This window comes from Sparus aurata, chromosome 4, assembly GCF_900880675.1.
Source record: "Sparus aurata chromosome 4, fSpaAur1.1, whole genome shotgun sequence".
NCBI classification, from domain to species: domain Eukaryota; kingdom Metazoa; phylum Chordata; class Actinopteri; order Spariformes; family Sparidae; genus Sparus; species Sparus aurata.
In genome coordinates this window covers 17,010,068-17,031,313 of record NC_044190.1, presented here as the reverse complement: position 1 = coordinate 17,031,313, position 21,246 = coordinate 17,010,068, and the positions used below count along the sequence as shown (strand labels likewise).

Sequence of the window (21,246 nt, the reverse complement as noted above, 5' to 3'; positions counted from 1 at the left end):
CTAGACTCAGTGGTTATGAGCAGCAAATAAACAAAAAAAGAAAAAAAAGAAATCATGTATGAATTTAAAGCATCATGAACAATACATAAACACTTTGAACACATGATTCATGTGGCTTGTGGTGGCTGAATCTTGGATGGATGGAAAAGGCTCTGTAATCTCTCCACCAGCACCTAAAAACTGTGACAGATTAAGGTTTGCGACACCATCTCATTTGCCCTAATGATAACCTAGCGATGACAGAGAAGGAGACCAATATACACTCAAGCTGTTGTAAACAAAGTAGCCCGAGGACGTAGGCAGCATGACAAAATGATCCTTGGCCTTTTGGATTGGATCTCTTGCAGAAAGGCAGGGCGATGAGGTGAACGAGGTGCTGGGAAACAAATCACTACTCTACAGTTTAGGACCACTGTGAATCCTGAATCGCCAGTAAATAACCACATTTGTTTTGTTTAAGCCTTTGAATAAAATGTGGTAAAGGCGGGTTTGCATGATTGGAGTGTTGGGGTATTTCCTAGACAAGGATGTTCAGCTGCTTATAGGAAACTAGTAGCAGCACAAAATAAGAGAATGGAGGGACGCTGCTGTGAGCACTGAATACATGGCAACTGTCACAGAAGCCCAGGGTCGCAAAGTGTCATAGATTAACTGCGGGTTTGTGGGTTTTAGTAATTTTCTCAGTTGTAGATTTGTTTCCACCATTTAAGCACAGTATAAAGTAATGCAAACCCTGCTGATTGTATGGCCTTGGGCTGCAGATTGACCCTGTGTCAGTTGTGTGTCTGTTTTTAGCTGATTTGTTCCTGCTGGAATCAGTATTCAGCCGTGGCAGCTCACAACCTGTCATTGCAATGTCTCTGTGTCGGCGCTAGGTGGCGGTAGAGCTCTCCTAGCCGCGAGTCGCCATGGAAACCGACGGGCGCCTTCAAGGATGTTGCGAGAGAACAGCGGAGCTTCGAGTACTCACTGACGTCATGTTAGGGATGTGAAGGAGAGCTAGCGGGACCTTGATGCTGCCTTCAGGTGCACCCCGTAAGTTACCGACAGATAAGTACTCAGATATCCAAAGGGGTTCAATTTAAAGATGTGTGCATGACATCAGAATCTTTTTTTAACATTAGACTATTATATTATCACTCGCGTTCCTGATTGCTAAACGAGGTTTGTTTTTACAAGGTTACAATTCTAACACTGGCAGAGGTAGAGCTCGAGTTATAATTCCATTTCCAAGTAGGCAATATTTTAGTTAGTAAAAATACATTTTGGATAGATTGTGAAGGAGAAACAGGCTAGATAATTTCTGTTAACAACAACAAAAACGGCCATGAAAAGGTGAAATGCATCACATTCTCCATTCTCACGCCTAAAATTAATATAACATGAACTTAAAAAGGGTCAGAGAGGGCATAACACCATACAGGACACTAAATCAGTCTGGTTAGAGAAATGGGGATAAATCCAAAGGGTAGAAAAGATAAAACACCCAAAACTTCATGCTCAAACGATAATATATTAACTTAAAAGAACAAACATAACATTTACATATGATTTTGAAGGAAGAAACAGTTTTGTCGCCAAAAAAAAAGAGAGAAAAAAAAAGGAAGAAATTGAAGCGTCAGGACATGAAGATTCCGACAGCGCCTGAACGTAGCAGCTGGCTGCTCCGCTCGCAGCCGGAGGAACGGACAGCGCTACACACGAGGCAGGGACCATCTCCACCGGGAGGGACAGAAACAGACAAGTGCGAGGTGAGCATCATTTCTTAGCACAGATACTAAGCCCTGACGTCTATTTCCTCTCACAGTTCATTCATTGTTGTTTAATTGGGGCTATTAGGAACAGTTTCCAGAGAGCTCGGAGCTGCAGCCAGCCTGTCACGCAGCCTATGAGGTCTCAGATTCTCCTGTAGGGATGCTGCAGCAGCTCGAAACCTTCGGCAAGCAGCCTGGTCCAGATTATAACTCCCGAGATAGTGTTGTTGTTTTTGTCAAGCGCAGGCTCAGTAGTCGTGTTCACTACAATTTACCAGAAGTGAAAAGCACGACAGCAAGTTTTGGACCTCCCAAAAGTTAGCTAAACAAGTGTTTTCTCCGTGCTGTGAATGGTGAACGCTCACACCTGCAAACCGGCGGTTTGATGAGACTAACGTTAACTCTGTTTTAATACTGTCTCATACAGGCATTACAGACAAGTTGTTGGACCTGCTAGCATTTAAATACTTTGCAAGTCAAGCAGAACTTCAAAAATAATTTGAACATTTCTCTCATCAGATTTGGTTTGTCCAGGCTGCATTTAAAGGTGCACCATGTAGCTTTGAGGAAGACATTTTAGTCAGAAGAGAAAGATCTTTACTGACTGTTTTTTTTTTTTTTTAATTTTTATACCTAAACAAACCAGACCTTAAAATTTTACTTTGTTTATTTTCTGGGGACCTTATTTTCCTCTGAGAACAGCTTGTTTATTAAGTTATGGAAAAAAAAATATACCTGAGTTTGTGCAGTTTCCCCATTAATATGGTAAATATAAAAATTCTGAGTTCAAAATGTCTTCTCCAAAAATATGTTGTCTGTAGGATGCTGAATATGTGTCTCAGCTTGTTTTTGACACCTCAGCCTTTTGCTTGATTGCCTCAGTTTGACTCTGTTTTCCTTCTAAACACAAGCCCTCGTTCACAGTCAGGATGCCACCCCTTGACCTTTAAGCTGTGAGTGATGGCAGCTCTGCTTTCTCTGGACATTTCTTGCTTTTCCTTTCTCAGATCTGTGGATCCTTCCTGGAAAACTGACAAATTATATGCACAATTTGCTGCATATAACCTGAAACCTGCCCACTTCCTCTTCTCCTTTTTTTCTTCCAGTGGCAGACAGATTGAAACTCAGCCTGTGGAGAGGATCAGGATGATGAAATCTCCATGGCAGCGGTGATGGTTTTGGGAGAGCGAACAGTCCTGGTTATCTCAGGTTTCCGTTATGTCCCCAGCCCCTCAGGACATAGAGCTGTGAAGAGAAACCACCAAGAAGCGATATGACTGAGACGAGGTGTGTGGCTGAGGTTGCATCCTCCCAGAGATTGGGTGTCACCTTTTTCATGAAGCAAAGTTGATGGACAGACAGTTTTTCCTATTTTTGCAGAGACATTCATGCACCACAACTGGGAACCAAGTGGGAAGGGGACTTTAATACTTTAAACAAGTATTTCCCTGTCATAAAGGCTGGATTTTAAGCAGTGGCAAAGTTCTCACTCACTTATGGGAAGATGGAGGCAGGAGCAGAGGCTAGTCCACAACAGCACCCGAGGAGGAAACCTGTGCTGCACTGCTTGGAGGACCAGAAAAGGGTGAGTAAATGTCTGATCCTCCTTATCTACAAAATCTATCTGTCTCCTGTGTGTTGTGTGATGGCGTAAGAGTACAAACAAGGCTACTTGAGTGCTCTTGTGTGGACAAGCAAGCTTTGGAGAATTGAGTTGAGCCCGGGACAGGTTGATACACGGGAGACCAACATGCAAAACATAATACGTACGTATTTGACTACTCTTGAAGGCCTTCTCTGGTAAATATATATCCGTTTTGAACGGTTTGAGAACATCCCCTGACCTGAGGTCTCTGAAAGCGTAGAAGATTATAAACTGTCTTATTGCAAAGACGAAAATGCCTTTACTTTGTCGGGGAGGAGTTCTAAGTATCTGCACAAGTCTTTGGCATCCTTTGCATTGTGACCTAGTCTGACCTTCGCCAGGAAAGCCAACTGAGCTGTCAAAGGAGGCACGACTGTTTGATTAAAAGCCAAAGAGTCGGTGAGAGCATGTGAAGGCGTCTGTGAAGTCTTCTTTGATGGTTTGTGGTTGTGTAGAATTACCTGAGCTGTCGGCATTAGGATTGATGGAGCACTTGATACCATGACTAATTTTCCCAGTTCCAGCTTGGCTCTGCATTTTCCACACAATGTTGATGTGGTGCTACAGCTGTATGCAAACCTCACATCTCTAGTTTGACAGTGGATGAAAGGAATGCATGTTTGTATGCTGAAAAAACCTCGACAGCTCCTCTTCTTTAGTGTATGAACCCTTTTCCATGGTATCACATTCAGAAAATCTTGCTTTGCTTCTTATGATACTTGGGAGATACAAGGTTTTCACTCAACTCTGACGATGAGCAATTATGAAAGGTTAGTACGGAGGCACCGGGTGACAATCCTGCACAGGATAAATAGATGTCTATGTTGAATCAGAGCACACCAGGCTTCATTTCAATGTGGAGGCACACTAAATATTTTCTGCTTGCTTGACGTGAAAGCTGATTCAGCTGATTTACAGCTTTTATGCTACATTCAATTCTCTGCCATCAGTGCCGCACTGGACAGCGCCTGTTGGCGGCTTTTTGGCCGATCGTGGATATAGGGGCCTTAGCTGTGAGAGAAACCACTCTGAATGGCTGGTCCGGTAAGTGGACCAGTGTCAGGGACACTCTCTTGAGCCTGTCACTCTAGTATTCATGATTCATGACTTATTTCCTCCACCTATTCACCAGTGCCATTTGCAACTTTTTGTCAGATATATTCTCGATTCGAAGCAGCATGTTAGCGAAAGTGGTGTCAAAAAGGCTGCTTGATCATTCACAACGGTTGTATACCCGCAGAGGGGTATTTCCCTTCGTGCAGGCCCAGAACACTTGTTGGCCGCCAGCTGTAATTTTTTTGCATTTTTGCGCTTTTTGGCTCAAGTAGACATGAGTCAGCCTTTGCCACTGCTAGTTCTTTGAAGTCAGATGGCAAATAGTCTGGGTGGGTGACCTCACCTGGGTTTCAAAAATGTGGGGTCGACTGCCCAGGGCAGCTGCAGATCAAACAGCTGATGAGGCTAACAAGGTCAACGCATGCATGTCAGAGTTAGAAGTCTGGTTCTGATCCTAATGTATGGAGATCCTATGGATTTACTCCCTCTGGTACAGGTGTGTCGGGGATCACATTTGATAAGAAGGTTTATTTCTTTTCTCATTTCTTTGCTGTCCTTCCTGTTCCTCCCCCTGTAAATAATTGATTTGATCAGGTGTGTTAAATTAGTCACTTGGGATTATGTAGAACATGAATATTAATTGATGCGACCATAGTCCCAGCTGCTGTTTTCCAATTTGCCACACTGCAGAGCTGCTCTCAGGATGCTAAGTGACACACTGAGCAGAAAAAGGACTTCAACATTTCTATCCAGTGGTTGGTTTAAGCATGACGCCCACCGTTTGTGAATCCCACCCGGACAAGGTTTTTTTTGGTCAGCATTGTTGTTGCTATGGTAACCAACCCCGATATCATTCATAAATTCAGTTTTTGCGCTCTGCATGCTCAATGACTTATCAGCAGCGACATGTCTAAATTTTATTAGAAGTCTCAGTTGCAGCTGCAAAAGTGGCGGCATCATCAATCGAATCCCAGACGAGGCCAGACGCTCTCAGCTCTCCAGGGAAGAGGGGTCGAGCCAGACTGAGCCAGTACTCACCTTCCCTCTTAATGGACATCAGCCGACTTAAATAAATTGAAAGCACTGAGGTATTAACGTGGACACACGGGCTTCCTTTGTCGGAGAATTACCTGAGGCTTCCATGCAGCAAGGTTCAATGTCCCCCGACAATTACCCAGGCTGCGTGAGTTCAAGTTGCTATATGTGATACTCATCCCGGTAGGAGGTAATTGGATTTTGTTCCCTTTTGTAGATTTACTCTTTTAAATGTCCCAAGCTCTATATATATGTATATGTATATAATGTTCATTGAGCAATCATGAACCTACATGGGAAAGCAGAAGAGAATCAGGGATGTATTATGTTGTGGTGAATGAGGGCTCAGTGTTTGATGGAGCAGAACGGCAGACTTTGCTACAATCAGAAACCTGGCCATTTGTACTTAGTTGGGATTGAAATAGGTTTCAATGAGATTGGATCTATAGTGTTATGAATTTTCCATCTGCAGAAAAGGAAATTATTAAAGAACGTACGGTATGTACCTTGTTGTAGCTCTAACTGGCAGAAGAGAATCCCATGGAGCATAATGTAACCTTTTCAGAACCTGTTAAAAACCTCCATCAACACTGAACAATGCATTAAAAGAGAATAAAAGTATGTTCATACTACCATGTATCCGTGAAGCACCAGCATTAGAAGTTGTTCAGTTTGACCAAAATGTATTTGGTTCCTGATAATCAGATGATTCTTGGGAGGACAGTGACCACACCAGCAGGCCAACATCCTAAAACATCTGTCATCATCATCAGTATGAAGAGACAGAAGTCAAGACCTCAACTCCTTCCAACATTATAGTCAAATGATTAAGTGACGTCAAGCATATAATGTTGTAAATCTGATAGCACTGTACCGGCTGTCCTTGTTGTGTATGTTGTCACACTTTATCACACACACAAAAAAAATCCTTGAACAAAATCCTACTTTTGAATAGCAGGGCCACTGGGTGTGACTATTTGTGTCTGTGACTGAACTTTTCTAGTGGTTGCAACAGTGCAGGTCAGATTTAAAAAGACAGTATAAAAATATTTTGCCACTGAACATTTATTTGCACCTTTTCTTCCTGTAAATAATCACTTTCGTGATTCAAGGAATTAGATGAAAATTTATAATTGGAAGTTAAATGAATGAACACCAGTTCCACCAGTTTATAAAGCCCGAAATAAAATTATTAATCGGAATACATATTCATCAGTCAAATGATTCATCAGTCAATTGATTCACTGGACAGAATAAGCAATGGCTAAACACCAACACATACGGTTAAATGCTGAATAGTTCGTTAGATTAAAAATGTGAATTTTTGTAATGTTTACATCCGTCTTTTTTCATTAAATCCTGACTTTTAGTCTGAAAGTCTGAAAAAAGCGATTTCCTTTCTTAGCTGCTTAAAATTGACTTTGTTTGACCATAAATCACATATTCATCCTTTTTGATTCATTCATTGTGTCTGTTCTCCATCACAGATTTATGTGAGCCAGCGTGAAATTCAGTTGGAAAGATTTGAATGCCTGTGAACCAGGTTTAGACAGGCATGCTTAATTTATTGGAGCACAGTCAAAGAATAGGAGCTGTGAGCTGATTTTGATTAACAATGTCTGAGCATCATATTGGACAGTTGGCATATCGCTGCCTCCCATACAGCCTGGATCCTGGGAGAGTGCAAATGAAACACTGAATTCTAGGTTACTGAACTGCTCTTTGATTTATAGCCTGACCTCACAGTGAATTGTTGTGGATATAATACAGATTTACAGCGCTGATGCTGAACATAGTGTTGACATAACCCTGTGTTTCCCTTTAGTCATGTTTTGAAGTTGCCTCAGTGTTTGGTGAGAAAGCAGTGCTCCCAATATCTTTATTATCCGAAGTGTCAGAACAGGAACTGGGCTTTGTTATGCTGAGAAAATGCGAGGTCCTCAAACAGGCAATCAGGAGAACATAAAGACTGAGTTTGACAGCAGAGCTCAACCCCTCTCACTGGCGTCTGTGAGAGATGACGAAGGGCATTCACAAGGTGACGGAGAGCATTCTGTAATGGAATGTATTATTGATTCAGCCCATTGACAATGAAAGGGATTTGACACTAATTGCTCAATCAGGACCATTGGAAATTATGTATTTATTTTCACTGGTAGTTTCTGACTGCTCATTAAGCGGCGTTTGATACGGTTGGGTGGGGTTCTGTAGGATAATGAGGTGTTTACAGTGGTTGTGTGTGCTGCTCTGCTGCAGTTATTCTCTAACAGCCTCATAATTAGCTCAGAGGCACAGATGAGTAGGAAACCCTACATGGCTTTGTTTATTTCCTTCACAAGATGGACTTAATCCTGAACCCCAGGATACAGTTCATACCCCGCAGGAGAAGCCTGCTTTAGGGTTTCTTCCCATGGCTGCCAGGCTCTAGTGATTTCCAGCCTGGGAAGACTCATGAATGTCCTTTTTTAATGGTCTTAATATGGCAAGCTATCAAACATAATGCACAACATGCTGACATGCACACCAGCAACACCTCCATTAATCTATCTATCCATACATTGTCACAGTGCCATCATGCTAAGAATGGAAGCCAAATCACCATTTTTCCCTAGCTACTTCCTCTAACTCCTTCTGGGGGATCCTAGTCTACCAATGTCATATTGGATATGTCATTACTCCAGAAATAGAGGTTTCATGAAATATTACATAACCTCTAATGCTCTCTGTGGGCAATCCTTGACTACCTCCACAAGGAGGTGTAAAGGAAGCATCCTTGTCAGATGATGAACTGCTTTAACTGGCTTCTTCCGCTACAAAGCTGCTGCATCCCTACTCCTGTATCCCTTCTAGATAAGGTAACCTGAGAGTTCAGTTGTTTGTACCAACAATCTTTGGCTTGTGGTACACAGAAAAACAGATAATTTTCACATACATTAATCACTGATTCTATGTAATGCAGTTGCTTAATTACATTTAAGTTGAATTTAAAAATAACCTATATGCTTTTTGACATGCTATTTCACTTTAATATATCCAGCTTAGTGCATCTGGTGACTTTTACAACGTTTGAACAGAACAAACAGAGACGTTCAACTATTGTAGAGACAGATCACTCTGATCATTTTGAATGGGGAAATCTGCGACGCCAAAGATGGCGCATATCCCGCCACTTTCACCAACAGCCAATCACCTGCGTTGTCACAGCCGAACTGGGAAAATTATAGCCCAATCATGTTGTTTCACCAGCGCATGCGCACAAGTAGTTTTTACGACAGAGACCATCAAAGTCCTTCTAGGCCGCATAACATTTACTGCTTACGAATCGTTATCTAATTTATAAAGTGAATGATAAGAAATGATGTATTAGACATTATCTGGTCCATACATCATGGTCAGGTAGAGTAGAGCCAGAGCACAGCAGCTGGCACAGATTCAGCCGTACGATGGACGTCGGTGTCGTAAATCCGCGCGCATGCGCAGTGGAGTTCTCCCTGTAGGAAAAGAGCGTTTTAAACATAATTTCTACGGTAAAGTCGATGTTTTTTGGTTTTTATTTGTATCTTATTTCACTGGTGAGCATGTCTGTATGTTTTTTTACGTCCTGCTATCACGTTAAAGGGTGGATTTGACCATGCCTCCATTCATTTAGAGGGGTCTGGTCTCTTTGGGCTTTTCGAAAACAGAAAGATGAGTTCATGAAACCCTACAGAGATGAGACACTCAAACAGACCATTTTTATTCATTCATCAGTTATCTTGGCAGTTGTTAAAGAGGACATCAGTAAAGACAGAACGAACTTCAGAGACCCCATCAGCACCATTTGGCAGTATGTCTCAGGTAATAAGCAGCCTAATATTACATTATATAAGTGTTTAATAAGTGAAAATGATGCACTGTTATTTCAGATTCAAATTATTTGGCTGTCTGAGTTCATCAAACTGCGCTGAAAGGGATCCAAATGATGTTGTTCCCAACAGTTGCTGTAGTTTTGGTATGGACTCCACCAGAGTCAGAACAATTTTTAAAGCAGTCTATTTAAAGTTTTTGTTAAAGTTACTGTTCTTTAGTGCCCTTTAGTGCGCTTTTAAGGATTATGGAGGTAACAGAATTTTCTTTTTACGTTTCGTTCTTTCTCTACAGTGTTTCCTCTAACAGGGGACACTTAGCCAGACATATGGGCAAGGTCACTGTGGCTGTACCCTCCCTGAGCTGCCAACCTGCTCATTAGGACTGCAACATCTGTGCTAACCACCACTCAGATTGCAGCAGTCAGTTCCCTCTGACATTATTCTCTTAAACAAGCTAACAAACACTGAAGGTCATACCTTTTCAAACAGTTGTGATCATTTGTTGCTGACACCTGAACACATTTGAATAATGATGGGTATCTCTGCTCTCAGCGAGATTTGACGCTCGACTCCCACCTCAAGTTGCGACATCTATTAGATTTGGTGATCACCGCCACGAATCATCTCTCCACTGTTACACTGGCTTGTTGCCTAGATATGGTGAGCGACCAGAGAGGTGACAATTTGTCATTGACAGGGTTTGATTGATGATGTGTGCCAGCCGCTCTGCACTGCTGGTATCGAAAACTAATTGAATGTAATACCAGAGAGATAGGATAGCATGATGACAAATGAGCAGCCTTGTGAGGTTATTTAGAACCTATTTTGGACATTAGCCCCCTTTAACAGTTGTGTCCTTTCCTGAATGGATCTCACAGATAAGTGATTACCATCTTTAGTGATCATAGTGGCTGACTCTTGTTATCTTATTTAGCCCAGGATGCTATGTTGCTCAAGCAGATGTCAACCTCTTTCTTTTAAAAATGTTCAGTTAACCAGTAAAGAATCGGCTTGAGTAGCAGGTTCTGGCACTTTGTGATAGTGAAAATCCCATGAATGCTGTTTTGCCAGTAGAGATGAGGGCTCTTTTAGGCTCTGGTTAAGCTTTTCTTGCAAACCAAGGCAGCTGCAGAGGAGAGACAGGGGATTTATTTTGGTGAAGGACTGTGTTTGCCCAGTCATGCAGCACTGACGAGCGCTGGGGCTCAGGGGTTTGGATTGGGGAAGGGGAGGAGGGGTTCAGAGGGTGGAGGTGGGACCAGGCAAGTAGCTTTGAGGCTGGGGGTGGGGAGGATGCTGCACTCAGGATGCTGCTTGGCCCTCAAGAGCCATCTGGCCCTCACCCTCTCCCAGCGCCCTGAGGGAGGGTGAAGGACAGGTGGCAGTGGCTGGTGGGATGGCCTGGACTTCGGCTATGGGGCAACACGATTGGCTAGCTGGGCCCCCTAAAACACGACCCCACACATACCAAACGCCTGCGCAGCTTCGTGTCAGGAAGGACATCCTCGGTGACCCTAGAAAGAAAATCTTCTGCCTTCAGTCTGAATTTAGTCATTTTTTGGTACTTTATAAATGCATTTACAATTTATACTACACAGATAAATGATTACAAATAATATAAATAGTTCTATTAGTTTTAGACATCTAAATAGTTTGGTAATGAGACCCATTTTGCCCCTTTTTCTTTGAGCAGCAGAAGCTTAATCTGCTCTATGTGTGTACATATTTGTAACACAGCGGTTGTAGTGAAACACCAATATATGACAGTTTAACAAAATAAAAGATACACTAAGTGTTATTTCATCTAATTTTATGTTGCAAAATAAAAGATGAAATAACCAATTATTATGCAAGTGTACACATAAAAGCTGCATATTTTCAACTCATTTTAATTGCATGAACAGTTTTCTTTTATTAAAAACAGCATTTTTGCCCAAAGCCTCCATAAATTTTCTGTTCTAGTGGAAAAAAGGCCGGCAATGGACTTGTTCCGTTTCATAGGGCGGTATTGGTAAAAGAACAACACACAGCTGAATTTGGACTCTACAAATCAACAAGATAGCGGCATTTTCAGTTGAGTTGTGACCGAAGTTACCGTGTGTGACAGCTCGAGTCTATACGACTGTAAAAATGATGTTGTCAGTATAACACCCAGCAGGGTGTGTGATGGTCCGGCTGTCCTGACTCGCACAACATTGTAATCCCCGTCTGGGGGTCAGTGGCCAGGATCTGGTTCAGTCTGGTTCAGGGGAGGTGCTCTGCTGATGAACAGGTGCTCCAGCTCACTCCTGTGGCGATAGGATTTCCTCTCTGCCATTGTATTCATATACAAACACACACACACGGAGAACAACACATCTTTTTAATTCTTAATTATTTCAGCAGGTGGCCCTGAATTGGGATCAGTCTTCGAGGACTCTTCAGTCTTTGGTTTAATTTCATTGAATAATGAAGCGATAATTAAAGCTGAGAACCAGGGTTTATCATATAAGCTGACAACCCCCCATCAGACATAAAGGCTGCTTCCACTTTCACTGATTAATTATTATCACTTTTAGAGTCAATTAGATGGATTCTTGCCAGTGGTTATATTTGGAATTATTAGATATGCATTTGTTTTTTCATTTCGAGCTCATAAAAAATATAGAATTCATGTGCAGCTCCTGTGAGGATCGCTTCAGGCTCAGGTTGTGTGTGACTGGAATAGATAGAAACAGGTAGGTGAGACTTAAGAGATTTAAATACATTGCGTCTCTTGTTGCTGCTGGCATCTGAATACATGCCAAAACCCAGTGCCTCCAGATCAGCATGTATGATACTGTAAGTGGGTCTTTCTTTGCCTCATTGGCTTAATGTGAGTCCACTTCAGCCTTTGTTCTAGAAAGACAGAGTAATCTTGTGTCTGCAGTGTGTGTGTATGTGTGTGTGTGTGTGTGTTTGAGAGAGAGGGATTGAGCGGTTGTCCCAGCTTCTCCAGGTTATGTTTTCTTCAATCCGTGCCCTCATCTTCATCCTGGGAAATACAGTTGGAATTGAATTTTACACACCAGGAATTTTCCAAGTGATAAGGAGGGATGAGGGGTAGAAAAGGTGCTGCTTTTTATCTGTAGCCCCGAATGTGGAGCTGGAGGTTCTTCATGTTCCTCCAGCCAATTCCCAACATACATACACACACACACACACACACACACACACTCCACAGCCTCTTAACCTCAGTCCTACCTCTATCATTGTGCCCGAATAGCCAAGGCTGTTTTGGAGGCTGCAGACAAAAGAACATGGACGAGGGGAAGGTGGACAAGCTTTCTCTACATCAGCCTCCTTTGTTACAAGAAATAGAGATTTCCGTCATGTCTTGTTCAATGAAATATTGCTGGACATTGTTCGCCTGCAGGGCTTTGGGCACACAAATGGCACTCTGATGATGAACAGTGGTACTAAGAGAACATGGGACCTTGTTTTTAAAATTTGCTGCAGGCCTGTTTTTCCACAAGGAAAATTATGTTTTTCTTCAAGCTCTTCAAATGCTGTTCTCATTAAATAATGTATTTATTTTGAGCCCACTTTTTTCCTTTTACCTTGGAGAATTCAGGAACATGGCACCATCAGGGTTCATATTAGACCAAGACAAGGGTGGAACCATATGGTTAAAAAAAAAAGAAAGTTATATTACAATTACTTTGATAGATAATGCTAATTTGCTGTTGGCTGTACCACATAAAGATGTATTCTTACATCTGGAGAACAGGACATCTTTGTAGCACTACAGTACCTCATTATAATGCTGTTTTGTCACACATTTGCCTTTTTAGATTTGAAAACTATGATTCTGATGTGGTGTTTATTTTATTATAATGGTACAGCCCTAGCCAATACTAGAACCAAACACATAAATCCACAGCCATACAGATAACATGGCTCTCAAATGGTAATTGGTTGCATCTTTATGAAATCTAAGCCCTTCATTGTAGTGCCTGTTTTGTAGCTTCCGTTAGATAATTTGAGATAATTTATCTGCCATCCTACCAAGGGATTAAACCTCAATGCTTGTTTTATCTTTTTTAATAAATAATCCTGTTTTATTCATGAAACATATTTTCCACCAGTGTCTCTCGCAGCATGTAATCCGCTGAACATGAAGTGATGAATCAGACAATGATTTCCTGTCTCCAGCACCTTCCCCCAGCCTCTCTCCACCTTCCCAGACACCGCTGTTGCTTTTCTCTGCATTTTAATGCACTCTCTAGTCGATGCGCTGCAAGGGAGTCAGGGGTGGTGGTGAATCTGGAGGATAAATAGCTGCACAACACGCAGAGGTGGGAAGTAGCTAATTACAACTGCTTGTTGCTGTACTCGAGGAACGATGCTTGTGGCTTGGGGGTGTTTTTCTTTCTTTGCATGTTGGGTAGCAGACCAACTATGTGTGTTTCATTAGAAATGGTCATATCACCTCAACAGTTTGATGATTGGGAAACATTCTAAGCTGCATCCGATGTGTTATTGATTGTGAAGCAGAAACAGCTTAATCTTCTCTCGCTAAGCAGTTGCTCTTTGGCAACAAATTGAAAGATAAAACAGATAAAATGCAAGTGTAGTTTTTGTACTTGTTGAAGTACCTGGTGTGTAAACCAATGATACAGTAGAGCCAACAAAACGCTGGCTCTACCCCTGAGCCATAGCTGCCCATGACTAGAAAAATCTAGATATTAATGACCCTTTTAATCATAGAGACATTATTTAGTCTACTCTGAGCAGGTAGTTAATTAGATTACAACATGCACAAAGTGGTAATGATTTGTGCAGTTTTTCTTAAATTGGAGTCCTCTGCTGCTATCTGCACAGCTGATTTCTTATTCGAGTAAAATTTGACTGTCTACATTTCAGTTGTAAGTGTAATGGCGCATTAGTAGAGTTACCACAGATTACACACAGCATTGTGTTTACGCAGATATTTAATATTTGTGTCACAGTGGATCAGAATCCAGAGTTTCTTTTCCCAGGAGAGAGTGTAGTGTCGTGTCCCCCAAACGGCTGCTGGATGCTGCCTCAGCACTATTTTGGCGGGCAGTGCTGCAGTCATGGAGCTCTGCCGTAATTGAGCTATTCAATTCCTGGGAGAGCACTAAGCTTGGTGGTAGAACAGATGTTTTTCATGTGACTCTGTCTATAGTTAAGACACAATCAATGCAAATAACAAGCAGCTGGGATGACGTGAGGGACAGAGTTTCTATTTCAGGAGGAAGGGGGACCTGTTAAGAAATATGTAGATATTACAAGAATCAATATGAGCGTATTTGTTTTCATTTACACAATTAGAATTTAGAATTTTCAAATACTCTTGCCCTACTGTGTGTTGCATCTATAAATCTGAAGTCCTCCAGTGGGTAACAAACTCTCACAGGAAATAATTTAATCTTGAGGGAATCATGTAAACTCAAGCTGTTTGTGAATGACTCCTGATATTGATGGTTGGACCAAAGAAATACATTATGCAAACAGAAAGTTGTGCTTTTGCAGTCAGTTGTTTACATTCATTTTATGCACTGAAGGCTGATAAGGCATAAATATCCATTTTTCAAAAGTGCAATGGCTTGGATAACAATCATCTTATAATGTATGTATGATGATGATTTGGAAATGATTACATTTGCACCAAAACCTCAGCAGAGCAATTTGAGAATGAAGACAGACAACAAAACATGTTTTCTGCCACAGTAGATAAACAGCCTCCACCCACTCCACAAAACTGAAGCAACATATAATGGCAATATATTAATTAGGGGTATAAGGGGTTCTTGGTTTGAGTGCTTTTATCAGGTTGCTTTCTTTTGTAGGTAGAATTGGCTGAAGTGTAAAAAGATTTTGAACTTTTGACATCAGTGGATTTCCTGCATCACCTCCTGGATTGCGACATATCTGAAAACTGTAGATGTATGCGTGAGACATCAGAACCAACCCTGCAAAAATATCCCCACATCCAATTTATAATAAACGTGTAGAAGCTAAAATCAGGCAAAAAAGTTATTTTCTAGTGTGCAGCATGCAATTTCTAACACAACTAAACATAGAGTAATGGAGGAATAGCAGAGAATTTCATAGGGGTTTGGTACAGTTCAAGATCTTTGAACATGCTTGACTAAAAACACTTTTATTAAATATTAAGTGATGGGAGCTGGTTGTGACACAGTAGATTGAGTCTTGTCTGAAAAACTTGCTGGATATCTGAAAATGTTTTGACCTTAAATGTATTGAATTAAAATGATTATGGTTGGGCAATATATATATATTATTCTCATCGTAGGAGATTGTTTGGCTTAGATTGTTTTGTTTTTTATTGTGATATGGCATGAGTGTTGGTTTTAGTATAAAGTAAATTGATCTAATTTCCTGAACTTTGTCGCCCAGCCCTAGTATGCTTGTGAGAATTTAAAATATCAAAGTACATAATGTGTATCATGTCTTGTGATATGGCCTCCAAATATTGCAACATTAATTGGAAGGTCACATCATCCAGCCCTACATTTGATAAAAAGCATCTTTGATGTTCCCTATTCATGGATAATCCTGGCATTGAGCAACACCAGTCCCAGACACTTAACTTCTTCATTTGGCATTGTGATATATGCAGCTCTCGATCAATGAACTCTCTGGACACAGTCTAGATAATCCAGAATGTCAAAACCGTCTTGGTGAAAATGCAGCTCGTGTTACTAATTAGACGAAGGTCTTGTTTGAGGTGAAGTGAGACTGGTCTGTTGCAAGGGGTCAGTCCAGGACACAGGGTGGACATATGGAGGCCTCAGAATTAATGGGTCAACCTGTAGTGGATGATATGGTAGCAGAACATGTAAAACACACACACACACACACATGCGCGCACACACACACACACATGCGTGCACACACACACACACACACACACACACACACACACACACACACACACACACACACACGTAAACACATATTCTTGGGTCACCACAAGGCTGTATCCCTGTTACCCTGACCCGGGTCTCCCACCTCCCTCCTCCTCTTCCACTGCAACCCCCATCCTCGTATCACTTACAAACATAATCAATACAGGCTCTCTGCTGTTATTGATCCAGCAACGGTGTATACACAGCTGCTGCGCCCAGACTCTGGCCTCCTGCCTGGAATCAAGGACCCAGAAAAGGACACTTGATCACCCACACCTGGTTCTCCTCGGCCATCTCCAATATGCGCCGAGCACAGGGGGATCGAGGGTGAGTACGGACATCAAAGGCTCCGACAATTAATCAGTGTTTGTTAGGAAATCTGTTTGTCACAGATCAATGACTCGCTTTCACAATATAATGAAGTGTGCTCTTGAATTGTAACTCCAAGGCTTTGTAAAGACTGATGAGTAACTTTGAGTGCTGACCTTTTGATTAGCAATCAAAACACTGAGGATGGTTTGAATGCCTGCACCTTTTTTTCCAGTGTAAACCACTGAAAGTGATATTTAACATAACTACATATGCTCTGGAGATGCATGAATAAGGTGTGAAGCACCAAAAACAAAAAACATCAATCAAGTATCCTTAAAAATGCACATCTGTGTCCTCTGCGCCAGGAAAAACGCTGTTTCTTTGAAGAGAAATGAGAGCGCTATTCCAGCCAAGTCCAGGAAATGCACAGATTAATGAGTATCAAGTCTTATTTTTTAATTTGTTTTTTCAACTGCTATGAATACTACAGAAGATCACCTCCATCATGCTGAGGAAAACGTTACAATACTGGGATCCTGGCTCATTGACAGGGGCAGTTTGTCCAATAAAAGAGCTGCTGATGAGGCTGTTGGAGTTTTGTGCACATGCCAGAGATATAAAATTATGTAGATGAGTTATAAGTGCAGTACTTCCATGAAGGGCCACCTACTCTACCGGGAACCATTTTTGTATTGTACAATTCAGTCCTTTAACCAACTCATTTTCCACCAGTTAATTACATTATTGCGTTGCCTTGACTGGAGGCAGAATGAACCATTAGTTCATTCAGCAGTGGATGTGGCCCTAAACAATGTTAGCTAGTTGGTCAAATCAGTTTCTCACAGTATTTGTACGTTCTGTTATGAGTTAAATTTGAATTATAGCTCCACAAAGACACACACATAAATGTCTTTGTTGAAATACTGTATATGACAACTTCTCTGTTTTGTACAGAATGTGTTGAATGGCAGTGTTAAAGATATATTATGTGACATTTCTTCACTAAAATCTATAAAAGACTAGACCTGGGCAGTGTTTCCCACACATAGACTTGACTAGGGTGGGAAACACTATTACATAAAATTACATACTGTGCGAGTTATTCTAACCATGGTATTGTTGTGCTACTATTTGCCTATATTAGAATATATACAGTGTGTATACAAACAAACTGTGAAAATGCTCAATAGTAAACTCTTATGAGGTTTGGTCTAAAGAAATCAAACTGCCGGTGTGATTGATGGTAGCCTGAAGGCTCTTGTATAGCATAGTGATAGGATTGAATATTGCCTGGAGGATCTGAAGGCAGCTCTGCCCATAATGACAGCAGGCTGTAACTGCACCCTGGGAATTCAATTATCTTTAATTTTACCTTTCCCACTTGGACGTATTACCCTCTGTCAGAGCCAATCAGTATAATCACATCAAATCAAATATGATGTGTTTTCCTCTGATTGATTCATGCATGAATTGGGCGGGCTGCTTTGGCGTAATGAAATTGTTGCAATAACCTGCAAGAACTGAAGTCCTCACTATTTCAGATGTGGTATCGGCGTGAATTTAATCAGAGGACCTGTGGTAATGCAATACTGTTAGATGTTTTTGATTAATTAGAAATGATACAAGGATTAGTGAAAAATGATAAGGTCTTGAAGGCGTTGGATGGCATTGACGGTGGCTGGATTCGCATTTAATGGAATTGGTTTGATTTGTCGCAGAGAAAGGATGCATCACTGACTCCCATCCACAGAGTGTAACCCCAGAGACTGGAGTTCAATCCCTGCATCAGCACTTTGCCTCTCTGTGTTCTCCTTTCATCTCTCTCCACTTTGGTTTCTTACTTAAAGGGACAGTTCACCCCGAAATCAGAAATCCGCAATTTTCCTCTTATCTGTAGTGCCTGTAGTGTAGTGTTTATCCATCAAATGATTTTATCGTAAGCAGCTGAGTTTATTGGAGGGATTGGCTGGAGAGGTGTCTGCCCTCTCTCAGATATAATTGAACAAGATGGCACTTGGCTCATGGTGCTCAAAGCGATGGTGATGCTCTCTTTCAAGAAATCATGACCCAGTTACTCAAGATAATCCTGACCCTGTTGTGAACAGTTTCATGTAAGAACTCTTTTCTTTCTAAGGAATTACACCCATCAACCTTATCAGCATGCAGAAGGACACGTGCGTCTACTCATGGATAAGAGTGAGTCTTAAATGAAAACATTACTAGTGTCCTCCTGAGCTGAGCTGTTATGTTAGCTAGCTTAGTTAACTAGCCTCTCATCCATGAGTAGATGCATGCTTCCTTCTTCGATTTGATAAGGACATGACTTGGAGTTTTTCAAATACATGTTTTGCCAGTTTGAGCACCACAAGCTGAATGCCATCTAGTTCCATTATGTTTGAAAGAGGGCAGACCTCTCTAAAGCCGATATTTCAGAGGAGATTATTTGTCATCCGAGAAACAAAATGGCTCGTTTCATGTCAGTAGCTGAAAAAATGCGTCAGACTTCTTTGGTTTTGTTTAGTATTCAGTAGCTCATTATGTTCCTGCCTTGTTTTCATTTCACTACTCATTTGTGACCTGATGAAATCATGCCACGGTTTTTCACTGCGTTAGTAGTTGTTGGGGCATTTTGCTGTTTTCGTAGTTACAATTACTCTGCATCCTAAACATGCAGCATCTTCATTTGTTTCAGGCGCTCTGATAGAAAGAAGGTTGTTTGTTAACTTAACTCAACATTTGCCGCAAACCAATGCAATGGGTTCTGATCCTGCAGTACATGCAAGGGCAAGTTCTAGCACTTTCTCATGTGAAAGTAATAATTTTACCGCGTACCTCTCAGTTACCCAAGACCTTCCTGTGATCTGTGAACTTTCCAGAGCTCTAAAATGTTGCACCATAGTATTAGAAAACAGTGCTTTTGCTTCAGAGTGCATTTGTTAAACTGGATATAATGGTTCCTGTTTCATTTGGTACCTGTCGCAACACGCCTGCACCAATGCAGTTCCTGGACTTTTCTAATGCAGTGCTGTTTGTCTCTAAACGGAGCCTTATTCCCACCAGTTGGTGCTAATGCATTGCTGACTGCATTTGATTTTTACAGTGGTGTCACGTCAGGATTAAGCGTTCCACCTCGTCACAATGTTACTCGTGCTATGATCAGATTAAAGTGTCAAACAAGAGTCTTTGCTTTCCATTATGAACCACACATGCCACACATGGTTGCAGTGGTGGTTCCCATCACTTTTGAAGGCAGGGGTGCTTGTGTAAGCACTACAGCAGGGGTCACCCAACATGGGGCTCAAGGACGTCGCACTAATGTAATCTTAGCTGTTAATAGGACTCTGAGGGAGGGTATGATAGCCTAAGAGTGGGAAAGCACTGTAATCTGATACTGGGTACTTACTGTATATACACCACAGGGCATGTGCGCACACACACACACACAGGTGCACAGAAACACATCTTTTTTCGTTTATCTGTACTATCGTTGCTTTGCAGTGCTGTTCTTTGAACAACCTCACAATTGTCTCATTATGAAACACTTAAGAGAAGCTAAATGGTTTAAGCCTTTAACCTTTCATTCTGATTTGACATTCAGGGGTTACAAGATTGTGTGTATGTGTGTGTGTGTGTGTTCATCTTAACAGTGATCACAGTCAGGAGGGATCGATAAAGAGCGGATGAAGGCTCCAATCAATACCCATCAGAGTTCCGCTGATCAAATATTTATCTTGAAAGAGAGAGGAGAATAGACTCCCTGTCTGTCTGCCTGTTGCTAATTTTCTTTTCCGGGTTTGTCTGCATGAGCCTGGCCAATACATCTTTGTAATAGGAGTCATCCTCTGGGCCTTCAGTGCCTGTTGACACAGAGTTGCTTCACTCAGGAGAAAGGGTTTGTAACTCTTAGTGTTGAGTTGGGTAGGGCAGCACTGTGACTTGGCCATGTTTTTGTGTCACTGGGCACAAGATGACAGAAGTTGAAAATAGTTAATGTTTTGAGGAGATGCGTCTTTGATTGCTTGCCAAACCACAGCAGGCAACCAGTGAGTGACAGGAGATCCTGGAAAAACAGAATTTTTCATTGTGGTCGCCCACAACTCCTGTCTCTCTCTTCCTCGTCCATTCTGTCTTAAAGGGGATATAGATGTGCTTAGAAATTAAATTAATCTGAAAGTGGAAAGTGTCTTTCAAAAGTGCAGATATGTAGATTTGTGCCTGTTGAATAGAACAATAGTGTATTTGGCACACATATGTAGAGATGGGAAGAGTGAAGTCTTTCTACACATTCTGTGAAATTGAGGCAGGGAGTGACAGTATGGAGTGTGATGGGAAAATTTATTAATCAACCAGTCCTATTTTTTGGACTTTTAGGTCGGCAGTCCTTGGCTCTCTAAGCTCTTCAACCCAGGGGATTTAGAAGCTCGCCTAGGTCAGCTGGTCTGTGTGCATTATGAATAACAATTGTGCTTCTTAAAGTTAAAATTCAGATGTGATGTACTTGGGGGTGGATCTTAATCCTCCTGGGTGGGCTGCCCAGATAAAGCTTATGTATGGGAAACATTGACATTTGTGTTGAGACTAGTTGGGCGTGTTTTCAAAGGAGAGATGATAGAAGTGTGAGTCAAGTTTCTTGACAGTGGTCTGGATAGAGACAACATGTTTTTATGTTCACATCCTTT

The 21,246-nt window shown here is 41.5% G+C and overlaps 1 protein-coding gene across 1 annotated transcript in view; it reads left to right on the top strand.

Moving 5' to 3' along the window:
* The first annotated feature begins 1,608 nt into the window (after nt 1-1,608).
* Nucleotides 1,609-21,246, top strand: part of nav2a (neuron navigator 2a) — a 224,772-nt gene continuing 205,134 nt past the window's right edge. The window contains exons 1-3 of the mRNA XM_030413783.1: nt 1,609-1,751; nt 2,861-3,041; nt 3,135-3,339. Of these exons, the coding sequence (XP_030269643.1) occupies nt 3,259-3,339 (81 nt within the window). The 5' untranslated portion in view covers nt 1,609-1,751; nt 2,861-3,041; nt 3,135-3,258. The remainder of the gene's footprint in view (nt 1,752-2,860; nt 3,042-3,134; nt 3,340-21,246) is intronic.